The sequence below is a fragment of the Varroa jacobsoni genome, unplaced genomic scaffold (assembly GCF_002532875.2).
Source record: "Varroa jacobsoni isolate VJ856 unplaced genomic scaffold, vjacob_1.0 scaffold_1172, whole genome shotgun sequence".
NCBI lineage: Eukaryota > Metazoa > Arthropoda > Arachnida > Mesostigmata > Varroidae > Varroa > Varroa jacobsoni.
Window position 1 is genome coordinate 126,691 of NW_019214074.1, and position 17,806 is coordinate 144,496.

At 36.9% G+C, this 17,806-nt stretch overlaps 1 protein-coding gene across 3 annotated transcripts; it reads right to left on the reverse strand.

Annotated features, from left to right (window-relative positions):
- Positions 1-6,095: 6,095 nt before the first annotated feature.
- LOC111267347 (histone acetyltransferase KAT6B) lies at positions 6,096-17,806 on the reverse strand. 3 transcript variants are annotated; one of them, XM_022845550.2, is made up of 6 exons: positions 17,728-17,806; positions 15,572-15,795; positions 14,704-14,883; positions 12,954-13,500; positions 12,223-12,629; positions 6,096-11,168 (listed from the first exon to the last, which is right to left on the reverse strand). In XM_022845550.2, exons 2-6 carry the CDS (start codon positions 15,752-15,754, stop codon positions 10,209-10,211), a joined length of 2,277 nt encoding a protein of 758 aa, XP_022701285.1. In that variant the 5' UTR covers positions 15,755-15,795; positions 17,728-17,806; the 3' UTR covers positions 6,096-10,208. The 3 variants fall into 3 exon arrangements, with proteins under 3 accessions (XP_022701285.1, XP_022701284.1, XP_022701286.1); XM_022845549.2 differs by having other exon boundaries at positions 17,619-17,787; XM_022845551.2 differs by lacking the exon at positions 17,728-17,806 and adding an exon at positions 15,025-15,140 and having other exon boundaries at positions 15,572-15,705.

A 17,806-nucleotide genomic window follows, 5' to 3' on the forward strand; every position in this document is an offset into this window, starting at 1 on the left:
AGATTCGCCTATTAAGGATCTTTCGTTGCCAAGGCAGCAAGGTGCTCTCAACCGTCGGCTTTCTCTGGTCGTAACGTCGGCGACCTACATTAAATTAAACACAGAATGAATTTTCAATGATCGGCGTGTATATTATACAAAGTTCAAGGAGAGCACTAGCTCCTTTCGGTTACGTACATCAATTTTTTAAACGAGCAAGCTGATCGTGACAGCTTGCCCTAATCTGATCATTTTGCGTAATAATCATTATTATCTTGCTAATCATTTAGCAATCCTTAGAGCACTTTTTGCTATTTTTAATATCTTTCACGACCGATACTCTGATTTATTTCCCAGGTGATTAATCAAGGTTATCCTAAATCGGTGATTGCCAAATGATACTGCCGAGAATGGTTGCCGAATACTTGGTTCAGTAATTAATCTTCATCACACAAACGCAATATCAGTATTCCAAAACTTTGTTTTTTGTTTCTTTCTCAAAAATTCAGGTTGGGTAGACTAAACAAAAACGTAAAGTAAAAGAAGCTGCTGGTATATATATATATATATACTCACCATAAAGTAACGCTTCCAATTTCAAAAAATGTTTTACTCTTATCGACCCTTAGCTTGCTATGAAGAAATTGGATAACAGCTGATATTTGCTTAAACACATTGTTTTCCGCTACAGCATGAACTGGCTTTAGCAGATACTGCTGCAGAGTACTGGAAAATTACAGATAAGCCCATGCTACGGCGAACAGTCCAGTAAAGGTAAATGGATTCAGAGATAAAATTTTAGTACAACTAAGTAACTTTAATTGAATGTAGCAACGACTCACTGCTACCATTTCAATCTAGATCTTGCTCATACTTGTATACTATAGAATGCTGCATCGGAATTTAGACTTTGCTGGGGGACTTGATGCAGCGTTTATCCGCTATTTTTGAAAGCCAGTGCTTTTTAGAACAAAACAGCAAACTCGTCATGGCGAGAAACAGCGTGGTCTTGCAATTTGAGTGACAATCAGCTATTATCAAATCTCTTCGTACTGGGCTAAGTGTCTAAGGGATTGAAATTTCTTGTTTTTTGCCCGAAATCGACAGTATATACGTATATATTATAGACAGTATATGTATATTAAAGTAAATTTTTATGCGGAGAGTTACCGAAACCCGAGAGGGATTCTCTTAATGCAAACAAAAACATCTTCAATAGAATTTAGGTTCAAATGGCTTAAAAATTCATCAGTATGTCTCAGAAAGCCATTTTAAATTCGCCTAAATGTTTGATTCAGAAAGTAGCGATCTTTTCAAATAGGAGACTATCAATTACTAATCGGGCATCCAAATAGGCCCCAACGATTAGCTTTTTTAAGATTTTCACACTTTTGGCCGATGTATTTTTTGCATTTCTGAGAGTTTTAGGCTTGCCATCAACCCAAAGCTTAGCTACGCTGGACTTTTTTTTTCTGAAACTTATTTAACTTTGACTTACAGTTACTATTCAAAATTATTTGCGGAATGAATAAAGAATATTTTTAAAATGATTATGAGTTGTTTAAATCTTAAATTTAATATTTATGTTCAACCTCTGTTTAAAAAAAAAACCTGATGGGGAATCTGGATTTAAACGGAGCGTTGTATATATAGTAATAGCTAAAAGAAATACTCGTGAAAGAAAGACGTGATACCCACGTATGTATTCAACACGATTCAAAATTGCCTACGTTCTAGGCCAATTTTCTGGCAGTAAAACGTACTTATACTTTAGGCATGAAATGACAGCCCGTTGGCAGGCGCTTAGAATTTGCTGTAACGAGGTTGTACGATTATTCCAAACAATCCCGCAGCTTTGCTTTGCTTGCTTAAACCCGGACTTTTTCCTTCGGCTGTCAAGCGAATCTCTGTTAATGTTCACACGTGCGTACTTCAGCATCTCCTAAAACCAATCCTCTTTCTAAGAACAGATTTCCGCAAAGAGAATACAAAACCAAGCCCCTAGGCTTCAAATGTCGGGAACTTTCGCATCAAATCGTTCGGGATATATGCCATGTCGCTCACGTATATATCCCGAAACCCACATGGAAGCGCTTTACTAGCCGTTGCATAGTTCTCCAAATGCCCGGTTTATAGGTACATACCCTGAAACACAATCCTACGTTAAGTCCAACAATGACCCAATACAAATGAAAATTTGCCCGCTGCGTTCTTCTAATATCAGACACTCTAAGGCTTTTAGATTTCATGGCAAGCACCATGAGGAACTTAATATTCAGAATGAGTCCTTTGTTTAGCACTGCATTAGTGCATAATCTAGCTGACTTTAGTGCTGACATGCCTGGCTTCGAAACGACTCCGCGAGTCACAGTGCCTAGAGGTTATTGATCCATACTCTTTGGCTTTGCTGACAGTACGGCTTCATCATTGCATCGGTGCACCTGGTAAGCACAAGATTCCCAGGGGACATCAAGTTCGACGATAAAATTGAGGAAAGGTACCCCACAAGGCCGTCACGCTGGCATGACCTGGTGACGTCTTGTAGCACCGTCTTAATCTCAAGCAGCAGTTTAACTCGCTCCAATAGAAATCGTTTCCTTTCGTTATCTCTACAGACGCATGTATAGTATCCTGCCGGGTGAAATGATGATTCCTGTAAAAACTGCATGAATAAATAAGCCTTAAACCCATCTCACTCCCCACTGTTATCTATAAGCGATTCGAACAGAGTTTAGTTGCCAGAAGCTTATCAACAGACCCGTACAGAAACCTATAGCACCTAATCATAACGCCCATTATTATTTATAAAGTCAAATGCGTAAGGAAAACCTATATTGCAGTGTTTGTCTCATTTTATTGAGACCAAGAAAATATTTGACATTGGCAAAAAAATTGTGATTTTTTATTTGCATAGGCGTCAATAAGTATTCGTGAAAGAAGCAAACAAATAGCTGTTTTTCAAACTACAGTAAGAATACATGCATTCTGTATATCCGAGGAACATATTAATTCTCTAGTCTTTCGAGCGCAACCGTGATATAAAGCGCGTCTTCTTTAAAAAAATGGCGTTTACACGCGTGACAACTATTTACTATGCTTAAACGTATCAAGCAAATGCCATCGAGACCAAGCAGCTGGGTCGATGTAAGGATGAATGAAGCTAAAATCGAAACGCGAAAAGCCAATGAAATGTATAGAACTATACCTTGTTGCAGCGCTAAAATTATGTAGCAGAAAACGTGTTTACCGGTACTGACTTGCAACGTTATCATGTATTTCATTAATCAGGCCACTACGTAAGCAAAGACGCTAAAGCGTTCGGTAAGAGCAACTGCAAGAGCATTTTTCATGGTTTAGCCCTTACGTCGATTATTATTGCCATCGATTAGGAATTGATCTACCTCACTCAAAATCCTCACTTTGGTGATCTCTCGGTGGCTAGAATGGCCATTAAAACTATATTAATGTAATAGTAGACCGAGCTATGCTGGCTGATGAAATCTTAGCAACACGTGTGCTAGCCTTTCTAGAAGGTTTACCCAAACTGCGCTATATAATATTTGACTTCAAAATTTGACTCATCAACGACAAATGCACCTTCATCAATAAAATCTTTTTTTTTTTCTGTCAATAGTAGTTGCCTAGGTTCTAGGATACTGGGATACAAGAATTGGAGAAAAAAGGTAGAAGACTAGCTGAAATCTAGACGAATAGGGAGGAAACAAATTGTTAGCTAGTTTCCTGGCCCCTTAAAGTAACCTCAGAAGTAATGCGGCAAACGATATCGCAAAAAGTTACAGCAAAGTGTCGTAATTTTGTGCACAGAAGTTTAGCGGTAAGCAGCGTGTAAGCTTTCAGCGTTCCCGAGAGGATCCCTTACTGAGTCTTACGATTGGGCTCTTATCGTGAACTACTGGGAGAATAACTCCGAAAATTTCAGCCATGAGCGAATACATTAGTTCATACCTTTTATAAAAAGTACTACGATATTATTACTGTTACAAGTAAATCCAGCGAATTTTGAAACTGAATCACTTTTGAACGTTTGTAAGCTAGAATGTTTCTTATAGTGTGTTAGAGGTAGCCTTATTTATTTTTTACACACTTATTTGAGCGTTTTAGCAGTTTTTGAACATTCATGTATATACAATTAGCGTTCCCATATGTGATTTCTCTATCTATGATTTCTTGAAATATATCAATAGTAGGATGTCCACCAGTTGCCTTTTTTATGGCATGGAAAGCTGCGCAATTACAGTGATATACACCGAAAAAATAAGCAGGTCTAAGCTACGGTTAAATGTTCTTTTCTCAATCCAACTAATTTGGCCACAGCAATGAGCTGTAGCGTTTTGTGCAGACCGTGTGCTTTCGATTGCCGTGTCAGTGGTCCATAGATCTCTGGAGGGACTTGAGATAGTAGGCTGTATTCATTATGTAATTTTTGACAAATATCTTATAGAAGCAGACGATTGTGATGCGCATTGAAAGTTTTATCATCATCTTACGTCCAAACTTGCTCAACATTGCCATTGAACCTGATTTTTTTCAGGGCAATACCATTCTCTCGCTTCATCCCTCCTCGGCTGGCGGCAGAGATTGAGCTGTGTTTTTTTTGTGAATTAAAGTTTCGCAAATTGAACCTGTAACGCATCACGTTTATTTCCAACTCACTTCATGAGGAATCCTTTTTTACTCAGTTTCCGCATTTTCAGTATTTGGATTATAATTCCATGACATGTTGCAGTCTTTGCTGTCACAACTCTTAGACTCCAAGCTCTGCTTTCAACAAAAGGTTCGATTGAAACAATTAGTTCTTGTCCTTTGAGTCAAACGTGTATTCATTTAGATTCGTCTAAATTACTACAGAGTTCACCATATCGGGACATATAACTAGATAGCTGACCACTCATAAGCTCTGAAAGAGCTTCTTCATCCCGAATATCAAGTGTTCGTGGATTAGATGGTACTGCAATTATAGTCACATGAGTGTTGCCCCGAGCCTTCGAATAACGCTAGTTCCTGGCTCTGTTTTCAGCATTTCAACCTTCGTTTTTGAAATAGTCGCACTATTCACGTATTTTTATATGTTTCTTCGTCTAAAGACTCCTGAACTATCATTTTTATTTTTATTTAGTTTTATTCAATCCTCGAAAAATTTATACAGCGCTGTGGTCTTCCAAAGACAAAAACATGACCATTATTAAGAGTAAGAGATACTTTTCCTCCTGAACTTATTACTTTTGGAGTAAACTCAATTGATCTTTACTCGTACATTTCTAGACTAGCACATTTACTAAGCAACATTGCTTCTGCTAAACGCGCGTAAATCAAAACTTATTGAATTTCAAAGTCCGCCGTATTAGCCTCTAATAACCTAACAGATACGTTGTACAAATTCGAACAAATTTATTTCCCAATAACTTCTTTGTGATATATTTATTAGACTATTATATATAGCAGAAATTTTAGATTTGAACACATATTAGAATGTTTGTCTTGGCAGCCCTGTATTTACCCGTCATTCACTGCTTAGAAGTGCGCTTCTTTTCTTTCCCAACTAAAACAGACACGAACTCATGGCCCACGCAAGAGATTTATTTCGGAATACGAGAAAATATTAGCTCTTGTCTAATGTCTTCGCGCTGGATGAGTCCTCATCGACATTTCAGTTACAAAATAGTATGTACAGTAGAAGGATTGACTAGATATAGCTAAAAAATCCGTCATAGAGGAACAAAGTGTCATTTTATAGTGGAATTATAATGCATAAAAATGCGACTGCCTGGGAGCCCATAAAAAGGCCTTACTTCCAATGATTTGTCCTTTCTGAACTTTTTTCGTCCTTTGGTTATCTAGGGCCTTTTTCGAATTGCTTACCTACTGTCAGCTGAAAACTTAGGTCCATTGGGTTTTTAAGTGTGGCATGTTTAGGAGACGCTTCAGTGAGTGTAGACGCACTTTAGGCCTAAACTAAAAGGTTATTTCCAATTTCAGAGAACGAAGTTTTAGTGCTAATTTGAGAACGCTTTAGGCCCCGAATCGGAACCATTCTTTAGCAAATGCTTTAATAGGTGTATATATTAAATAAATTTTCCGTAATAAAAACAATCTACTTCATCCTTTTTTGATTAAATTTATTAGAACGTCTCGTCGATATAGTGACAGCTGGTATAATTATATTGTATAACCTATGTTTTCTAATTCTGTTACGATTTATTTACATCCATAGATGCAGACGGTTGCTTGGTTCGGTGTACACGTTACTACAATTGTAAAACAATATAACAGCACACTCCATAACTTTGTGCGAACTTAACTCTGTTCAAAATACTACAGTTAACTCATAAAATTCTTAAGAACTCTAGCCAACACCAAATAAATTAAAAGCAGACATGTTCTACAGGCCTGTATAATGGTGAATAATTACATATTTAGATGTATACATTGGCACCTTATATCAGGACAAATAAATTAACATTAAGTTATTGAAACAAATGCACTTGCATATTTTTTGCATATTGCAGTTGTTATAATAACGTAGTCTTGTGGTTATAGCAATGTAATATGGGCTTGCTCATTGCAGATTGACAAAACAAAACGCTTTTTTTTGTTGGAATACCAAAGAGAATGATACGTCAGGGAAACCTAGTATATATACGTAAGTACTCCAATTTTTGTAGTGTTTGAAAAGTGCGCTTCAGTTTAGGCCAAAAAGATCATTTCACGAAGTTGCTGCTTCATGCCATCGGGATAACGTTAAGAAGCTATGATTCTGAGCTTCCGAACGCTAGGCCATGAACTTTCATTTTAGGTTAAAAATCTACAACATGTTAAAAATAGTTAACTTATATGCCGTAGGTATATGTTTTAGTATATGTCATATGTACATAGAACTGTCCATATATCCGTAGTCACGTGCTTCAGAATTCATAATATTTTCGGAGTTACACTGATATTTCCTTGTCATTTATCAACGCTTTTTAATAAGCTTCGGTTGCCTATTCTTAGGTGATGAGATAAATCATAGATGAAACAAAAACATTGCATTATGTGTATATATATATTTTTTTTTTCCGTATAATATTTATTTGCATGTATATACATTCTATTGTTTTATATTAAATAATCAATATATCACCAAGATACAAATAAATATCTAATAGCTTAACTTATGAATTGCCGCCGTTTGGTATGATTTAAAATCGACAAAGCATACGCATTCACTCACCCTCGGCCGCACACAAGCAGATGATGTGTGTATCATTATATGTTTACGCAATAGATGGTGGATTTTGTTATTTTTTTGCTATCCTTCAAAGATTTTCTTCAGACTCCAAGGATCCTATACCTTGAACTCAATAAAGTGTGTATTCCATCTTAAAAGTCTGTCCAAACTTAGGTCATCGTAAACGAAAAATGCTTATTTGTAAAATAAGTCTCAAATTTTTGGCCTCTTTTTCCACTGAATTATTATTCAATAGTCGCAATAATGTCCCGAGGTTTTTCATCGCTGACCATTCCCTTCAATAAGATACGTTTTGAACATTCGAGGTTAATCAGAGATAGCAATTAAAACCCTATACCTACTCATCTATGAAGTGTCATAGCAAAAACTTTAAGCGTCGTTGCTGTTAGCTTAATCGGCCCTAGAATGGCTTAAATAAATAACAGGGTCATAAGACCATTTCGAAATATTTGTAGTTTCTGATTTGTTTAAATGTCGACTATTTCTTTTATGAAATTTTGTATACAAATGCAGGAGTGTGTAATACAAAAATAGGCTTACGGTCTCAGAAGAAGTAGGCCTACAGTTAGAGAAATTATACAGATGATTGTATGTAGAAAAACCTGTGTAGATAATGATTAAATACATGAGAATGGATATATGCTTAATATAATAGGCAAGTGCAAAACCGATACATAAAAAAGTAAGTAAAGAGTCAAAATCGCCTATTTTTAGCATCTCGCGAAACTTCAATGCGCACATCTATTATAACTATTAGAGCAACTTGTCGACTCATACGCTTAGTTTAGCGCACTGCTTCGACGAAAACTTTGCGACTAAGCTATGGGAAGACATTGGCCAATGTTATTTCTCCACTTCCTAGGTGTTTCAATTCCAAACCTATAGGAAAAGTGTGAATACGGAAATGGCTGTATAATATACGTATGCCGATCTTCCTTAGTCATCATAATCCATTTTCGTTGGTCCTTAAAGCAATCAATTCTGGCACGGTAACATAATAAAGTTCCAACTGAAGTAATAACATGTGCCTCTCTGCCGATTCCTGTCGAATTCTATTTTACTTACAAGCAATACTCTCTACTGAAGTTATGAACCTATATCCATTTTTTCCATCATTTTTACCTCATCTGCGTATAGTTTAGTTAGCACGGTTACATTTTCATACAAAAAGGACGAAACATGTTTGCATGTCGCCGAGGCGTACACCACGGTTGCTCACATCCACTAGTTTTAAGTAGTGATAGTTAATTTCTTTTGTAAAGGCTTTTTATTTTGTTTTGAGGTGGTTCATTTTTCGTTCTATTTATATATACAGGGCACTATACTATTAAACGATAAAAATTATGCCGTGTATTTTAGATATTGCACACTTAGCTTAAAATTATAATTAGTATTATATCAATATCCTTCTCTTACTCCTGTTTTTGTTTCATTTGAACAGTATAAAAATGTGTCCACAAAAGCAAGAAAATGTGTGTTCGTTCAATTCATCTATGGGCCCTAATATACTTCTGCAACCATAACGAGCGCACCGGAGCCATTCTTTAGATGAGTATATACCGCATAGCTTCACCAGAAATGTAGTATTAATAAGCTATAATATACGAGCGTTGAAGAGGTACCGTATGCTAAACTTTATGGAACAAACAACTCAACTTTTATTAGGTTTAGGTTAAGAATTAAATTGTAGATAAAAGTATCCACATTTACATACATTATAACTTATTCTACTGGCTTGACTGATACCAGTCAACTAATTTAAGGGACACTCTTTGATCATTACTGTCATATTTGTGATATTAACTCAAGATAAGCCACGAAATAGAAATAGCCTTTTGTGATATTTTAGTAATAACCAGAGCAAACGCTACAATATTGAATTGAACTTTTGCCGTAAATCTTAATGAGCATCGCTAACATTGCTTTTCGTTGGACTGAGTTCCATTAAAATGTTTTATTGAAGAATTTGAAACGTAACCCATTTGGACTTTCAAAACAGGATTATCTATATATTATTAGAATGTCAAAGTAAATTCTTTTATAAAAGAAGTTTTCGTTGGCATTTCGTGTTTTTACTATGGTTATGTGAAATACTTGAGCATGAGGAATTCAGTTTCAAACGTTTTTCTTGTTGGCAATACATGAGATATAACCTGGTACGACGTAATGGTAAACGGACAGATTTTCATTTCGCCATAGCCAATCTCAAATGTTTCCAAAAAGAAAATTGTGTAAACGTTCTTTAGTCTTTTATATTAGAATCATAGAAAAACCAATAAATGAGCTTCTTTTACTCATTTAATATAAGGTACTCTAACTAGAATTCGTATCTACAATTATGATTAGGTACCTCGTTCTTTTCATGTTACCGAGAACAAAAAAACTGCTGCAAAACAGAAGGCCTGAGAGATCCATAGATGATCTGGTTGTGACCTAAAGAGACATTCTGCCGCGTAATATGATACAACCGCTGACTACAATTACATAGATCAACCTTTATCCATTTGAGACTTCGTATATCTACGAACTCCAAAAGTGAGTACATATAAAAGTGGTTTTCTAGTAACACTCCAACACTTTACTATTGAAACAGTTTGTCTGGGTGTTATTTTCGTAATTGGTTTTCATGAAGAGTAACTTGAACAGTACTACAATCTAATTAATTACTGTCTGTAGATCCATTTTGAATGACTGACAACTAATAGTACTAAATACTAATATACAAACCAAACCTCAAAGGTCAGTCATTCCGTATTTATATAATTTGCTTGCATTTCATTGATTCTTACATGAACACACGTACACATATGCTAAGTGTAAAGTTCTATAGACAGAGAACGAATCAAATGGGTGAGACACCCTAAGAGGGACTTGTAATTTTGCTTGTTTTCTAGTTTCTAGAATATTACCTACATTCACCGGACCAATCTAAACAGCTCTGTCAAATGATTTTACTCTTTGCAAAGGGTTTACTTCGAATTCACGCAACGTCGAGTCTTTTCTCTCGTTTGCCATACGGAATCCACACCAAGCAGCTCTCATCTGATTTTAAAGGTGCTACGCGAGTACTTGTGGAATCCGTAATCGCTATGTTTTTTTTACGTCGGCTGGTGGCGGTGATTTTTTTCTTAGTTGGCGACGCATGTGTGACTTCCACATCCGCTGAGGCACTCTTTTGCTGAATCGTCGACTTCATAATGACATGTTGACCCTTCCAATACTTTATAACGCCTAACAGCTGCAAGGTGCTCACAATGTCATATGGCTGTATGGCGGTAACCTGCGAGATTTCCCTGATCGATATGCAGGAGCCTTGGTAGTTCTCAAGCACACCAAGTATCACCGATCTCCAATATGCCCGATAGCTTATAAGACCAAGATCGCTGAGTGGTTTTTCAGGTGAGCCGACCTTGCCCTCACTCCTCGTGAGAAGGTAGCTGAAATCGATGAGAAAGCGGCCAAATCCCTGACGCTGGTAGGCGGGAATGGTGAGAATACAACTGACATTGTAATTAAGAAATGAGTTTTTCTCTTTGGAAAAGTATCCAACTAGGTGGCATCCCGTGCTGTCATACATTGTTAAACAGTAAAACAAGAAAGGTTCCACATCAAAGTAAAGTGTCTTGTGATCCAGAAATAATTTAGCTAGTAAGCATAGGTTTTGACAATACGCCTTCTGACTTTCACCGTCAACCTCAAAAAATGATAGGCGTCCTTGGCGGTAGATTTCGTCACCTGGTGGATGTCTCCATGGGCATTTGGAAAGGTGTCGGCGCAAAATGACATCAGAACTCATATACTTGAGACAGAACTCACAAAGATAAAGCGTTTCAAGCTGTTGATACTCCTGAGGATACGGAGAGTTATACCAAGTTCGAATAAGAAACTTTCCTAATTGTATCGACTGAATTCTAGAAGCATCGACGCTTTTACACTTCACCTGAAATCACAATGAAACGAACAACCAAACAGATATCATATTTTAATATCGCTCAACTTATCAAACCTAAACTCTTTTAAGGATGTATACTAAATCCCGATTTTAAAACTGTTTCTAAGCAAGAACATAGATTTTGGCGAAATTTTTGCATGATCTAAGAGCATCATTCTTAATGACCATTCACCGCGACTACAACTGTGATTTGAGAACTAAACCGCTCAGAAGGTCGTTTCAAACGTTTTCTTTGCGATTCTGCAAACCTGTTCTTGACGGCACGGGTAAATGAACTGATGTTGTCACATTGAGACTTGTTAGACTCTTGTTTGACAGAGCTTCATACATAGTACTTCAGCTGATTGTAATCTAGGTTGTACTGCGGCCATATAAAGTCATTTCAGAGCATGCTCATATTCTCAAGCAACCAACCACACGTGTGCCATTTTGCTGGAATACGCAAGACCTTCTTTTAGGCACTTTGGATATCCATGGTCCTACACCTATTCATAGAATATGTAATTAAACTTCTTTGTTGATACGTTTTCCTTTTTAGAAGAAGTAATATCCTCGTCAAAGGAAGTTTGGGAAAGGAAAGTATCCTTTATGATTATGATGAAGAAGCACCTAAGACTTTCTTGGATATATATATATATATGGTTATTGGTTTTCTAACTGCAAGGAAATATCGCCATGATAATTTACGACAACGTTTATTATGGTGAAAATATTTCAATTAATTGGTGGAACGCCTTCTACCGTTCCGAAGATTCTACGAACAGACATGTAACAGATTTCAGTTTGTGGTTTTCGCATTATCTAGTTCACTGCAAACATTTGTTAGTAAGCAATATAGTTACTTTCCTAGTTTTCTCTTCTTCTTTAAAATCCTCTTTAGCATCATAGGAAAGAAAATTTAATACTTTTATGTTATAAACGGGAAAGGATAAAAAGGTATCGATTATAATCAGGCTTTTCTTTCTGAGAACATCTACGAGCAAAGTGTTAGCTCGAAGGCAAACGCTAGTTACGAAATGCGACGATTGTTCCATGTACATGCCTTAGCCTGCGCCTGATGAAACATATCCAAATCCACCTGAGGCACGTGTCCATCACCCCTTTCCATACGACATAGCTGTAGTGCCTTAAGTCGCTCCTTCTGCCGTTGAGCCCTTTTCATCGGACTTTCTTCTTCTCCTAACCTCAATTCCACGCCAGTAGATCCGTTTAAATTTCGACTACTTGAATCTGAATCGGGCAAACATTGACTCAGTTCTTCCTCAGTTGGGTTGTTATTGAAGCAGCGACGGTCTTGATTTAGTCGACCACGCCTCCGTCTGGCCTTTAACTCCATTGCACATTCACCTCCTCGGCCTCCAGGCGGACGACGCCTCGATGCATTAACACTGATACTGGGAGTTTTTACACGACTCTCACAGCCCTTAATGCATCGAGCGCACCGCATTCCTATTAAAAAGTACAGGAAAGGGATGTCAAGCTTCGTAGCTATTCATATATGGAAGCTCAGCTTTTTTCTTAACTGATAAGCGTTGGTATGAGCGATATTGGAAATCGACTTTACCTAAGAAGACTATAATATATTATTCAGCAATTATACCAAGCTGCCCCCATCAATAGATATGAACATGTTTTACCTTTATTAAGGTAGGTTGGTGTACTTTACACGACAAAGACTGAAGTGGTGGCTAGACTTATAAGTGGATGCATGCCATGAACTTAAATTACACAACTTAATAATTTTAGAAGTTGTCGCTAACAACTGACACGCACCTTTTGCTGGTGAAGTTTGCCCTGTAATGCATTGTTTATGCACCCCATTGGAACACGCTGAACAAGCATAAAAAATATGTGGACCTTCGGGTTGGTTGCAAACAACACATAAGCGACACTGGGGACAGCGCCATTGGTATCGAGTGCTTCTACTAGCTCCTTTTCCTCCTCCTGCAGTAGAACTTTCACTATCGTCGTTAAGGGCGGCGCCTAAGCAAAAGGGATGCGCACAACGTGTTTCACATTCAGCGCAAAAAACAAGCTCAGGAGGACGCGGACTGCGTCTGGAATCGGGTTGCGCACAAATAGCACATACTGGCAGAAGAGGGAACTCATCAGATGTTTTTCGCCGTTTGGGAGTATCTGCCCCCGGACAGTTTCCGGCCCCGACAGCAGCCGACTCGCTAACAACAGCACGGCGTTTCACAGGCGTCACTGGTGTAGCAGGAGCTTGTTGCACTTCATCAGTGTGGCGCGATGGGCGTCCTTTTCGCGGTGGCTCTGTCGGGATTGTCGACATTAAAATAACGTCCTTCGATTCGATCGACTAAAATTCAAAAAAATTTAATTTATAATGTTTTATGTAAACTACTTGTATTAAAAACACTATAATTAAGTTATAACAAGTAGTTTTATTTAGCTGCTTTTATTTTTAAATCAGGATTGTCTACTGGCTAAAAATTACAATAATAAAACACCCTTTGCAAATTTGTCGCGGTGAATTCAAAATTTCGCAGAAAAGAGAATTTTGTGAACGAAAAAATATGACCATTTTTGGTACATTTCATAAAACGTATTTTCGACGTTTATCCTAAATTTATAAAGACTGCTGCAACAAATCGGGACACGAGCACTGTCAATGACAGGGATTTTGAAGCTAAGAGGAATGTTGGTTTTGGTAACATACACTCCACTCTTGTGGGATACACGAGTTTGACCTGCACCACCTTTTTACGACCGACGTTTCGCCGTGTAGATACATATCACATTCTCAAATTGTCAAATTGTTCTCAAATTGTTTAGCAATTAGATTTCTTCACAACATCGACAGAACCGAGGTGTGTTCTCTAGGCCCGTACTGATATCTTTGAACTTACTAAGCCATACTCGAGCAATCCTCTTTGCTCACAGTATATATATTTTCGGCTGTTGCGGTAGTTTCTTTTTGACATCTATAAATACCGAAATGAAGACGGTATTGAAATGCAGTGCCTTGCAACCTGAGGCGTAAATTTCTATGATCCCGCAATAAAATTAACATACTTAAACTATAATGGCACTTCAATAATTCCTATGTAGATTTTCGAATTACTTTGTAGCCTAAAATCCAAACAACTAAAAAAACTACTTTGTCTCAACAATAAAAAACCCTTAGCCGCCTCCGAAACGTGTTTCGGACAATTCTAGACAATTCTAGAGAAAACGCAATTAATAAACACTGCTTAATATACTCAGTAGGCAAACATATAAGATGCAGTCTCTCTTGGAAACTTTTTGGCTAACAGACATGATGATTAACATAACTGATTTTCTACAAGTGTAATACCTACAAAGAGAAAGTCAGCTTATATTAAGAAAAGTGTTTTGTGCGGCGGTTATTTCGGGAATTTTCGATAATAAAATAATTATCATTAGGTTATTTGGATTAAACTTGTTTATTTAAAGAGACTAAAACACTGCCTTCGAGCGGATAAAAAAGTGCAAAGGTATTAGAAAATAGATTCAAAGGTCAACTTTTCTTGAATCTCACCTCTTGACGTTCTTGCTTGAGTTGGTGCTGATGTTTTCCGTGATATTGCAACGACTGTTCATACTTGACTTTATTCTCAGTCTTTTCGATACGGTCGCGCCTTTTTCGTCCATGCATCGATTTGACACTGACATTTCCGTGTAACTCGGCCTGATTCAATTTTGCTACGTCTTCGCCTACCTTCTCCGCAAAAGCAGAACAGTTTTTGCGTAATAAATATTAGAAAGCTTCAATGATTATTTACAATCTAAGTTTTGACAGCCCGCAGCTAGCGATCACAAACTTCCTCGTAGATAGAGTAGTCGTAACTTGGCCGCTTACCACTCTGGCAAACTGGGTTCAAGACCGCGTATTGCCTTAAATTACGGCAGGTTGCTCCTATCTGGGGAACTGAATGATCCAAAAGTTGGGCCAAGGGAGTCTTCTTTCTCAGGTAACTTAAATTCAACATGTTTACAAACACCACCAATATTATTAGACAGCGTCCACATAAGACTCTTAGGAGTGTTGCATATTACTCAAATCAGTTATGATTGCACGTTTTTTGCCAGCAATGAAACGTTATTTTGTGCATTTTTATTTTTTGTTCACTTTATCTGTTATTTTTTTATCCTAAGGCGATCTGGCACTGCTGAAAATGCCAAAAATAAACCTTTATTTGAGGAAGATTGGGAACACAAGATTTTTTAATCATGAAGGCTTCATTATGTTAAACAAATACGGGCTTTTAAAGCTTCGACTACCCGTTAGTGCTTCCCACTATGTCGGATTTTTATAAATCATATTTATTGGAGATTTATATCTGTTCTTTAATAAAGTTTGATTCAAATGGAATTAAAACATACGCTGTTAAAAGAGATTAGGTTACCTTGTTATTGTTCATACTATTTTGGATGTGATGTTGCGGAGTGGGATGATTAATAAGTAATGAAATATTTTTCTTTGGTAAGGATGCCCTTGTGGTCCTTCGGTAATGATGTCCATTCAATAGATGAGTGGTTTGAATAGCCTCCGTCGGTCCGAGAGGGCACTGCGATCGCCGCGTGACCATCTTTACACTAGCGTTTGCATCGACTCAATGTAGCCACAAACCTGAAGTTTTAAAGTGACAGTTATTCTAAAATCACTTGTATATCTCTAAATTACGCTTCTATGGACCCTAAAACAACAATAATGAAATAATTTTTATGAAAGTTAATAGAAACATACACATAAGTGTAAATATTAAACTAATGTAAACCACGCGTGTATCTAATTGAAAATGCCAAGAAGCTATAAAAAAATATACATATATAAAAAAAAGTTTAAATAACATCGCAACAAACACATTCTGCAGATGTTTTAGACATAGAAAAAAATGTTGCAAAATTATAGGATGAACAGGCGTTTTAAATTAAATTTGTAATAGTTTTTAAGTTTCGGGTTTTAAAAATGTATCTTATTGATCTCCACACACGTATTCTTTACATGCAGACGATTTTCCCAATACTCAAGAGTTGTCATCTCCTAGTTTTCACGCTTTTAAAGTACCTGAATGTTAGTGCAGAACTGCGTGTCCTGCGTTTTCAAGCCAGTACATAAGATAGCTATAAATGAGAAGATTAAAATTAACTAAAGGACGACAGGAAAAGTTATTATTACATTGATCACACAGTAACGCAGAATTGTGAATGAAACCTATCATTACTATGACCTCAAGCACGTTTCATTCAAATACAAAACTGATGACCTACAGCCATGTATTCAGAATTATACGATAGAAAATTAAATATAAATCGAATGTAAAATATAGTAGAGCGTAAAGCAGTCCAGATTATTGCTGCCACACTGCTTGGACGCGATACAAATGGAGAGACTTGAAAGATAAATTGCTCAAGTTTATTTCATTTGCGCGAAATAAACTTGACGGACACTAATGTGTACTTTCCTTAAGTAAATCAAACAGAAGAAAGCTTTTTTGATATAAAGAACGATCAAGCTTACGTGAAACATTTTGATTTGAAAATTGTGAAAAAGTTTCGTTACAAGCGGACGGTTGGGATAGAGGGATAACGAATAACGATATAACGAACGCTGCGCGCAACTTTCGAGGATGCGTTCTGTATAAATAAAAGCTGTTGTTGAGAACATCTGTAGCTTTCAATCAAAGGACAAACTAAAATTGTTTCTATAAATCCCGGTGCCACTGCACAACGTACAGCTTAGTTGGCTCACACTCGGATACTAAGAAAAGTCTACTCCTTTGATACACCATCGCACATGGCAAAGACTTCAAAGAATTCAATAAAACAAATCAGTGGTGGACATAGATGAATAGGCATATGTAAAATTGAGTGCAAAGATCAACTGATTCTTTACGTTCACTCTGTGAATATTATAGTAACCATTATATAATAAATTAGTTCATTTGCGTTTCGTACATTTGCTGTAATCTACAGCATTGGATATATGTACATTCTGTATATGTACTGTACTACATCCTGGAACACGGTGTCAGTTTTATGAGACAGCTGTCTACTTTCCATACCCGTAGCACTTATAGAGAACCCGGAAATAACCCCAAACGAATTTGTTAGCATAGGAAAGAATGCGAAACAAATATCATAAAAGTAAGTAAAATAATAAGACAAAGTCGAAACGAATAACGCAAGAGAAAGTAACATATCTGGCCGGTTCAACTACTCAAATATTAGTAAAGTACTCTGTATTTTTCGAATTAAGATAAGAATAGCTCACTACCCTTGTTGCTTCTGAGTAGGGTGGGACCAAATAATTACTCTGATGTATCGAATTTGTTCGCATGTATCATTTGGTAAATTTAGGTATAAAACAAATATATTTAATAGTGCTCTTCTCAAGAGCACGGACCAGGCCATCGCATTGACCCCTGAACAAATTTTCTCGTTAGCGCTTACCAAATGCTAGTCTGCATTCATCATTCTATTGTATTAGTGCTGCATTAACCAATAGATGGTCTAAGAAGACAAGGGAACCACTCTGAGGTTCACAAAAACAGATATTTACTTGCTTGATCACAACGCCGCCATTTTCATAACAACTTTAACACATCACAACAACAACATTCGCTATTCTTCGTTAGACT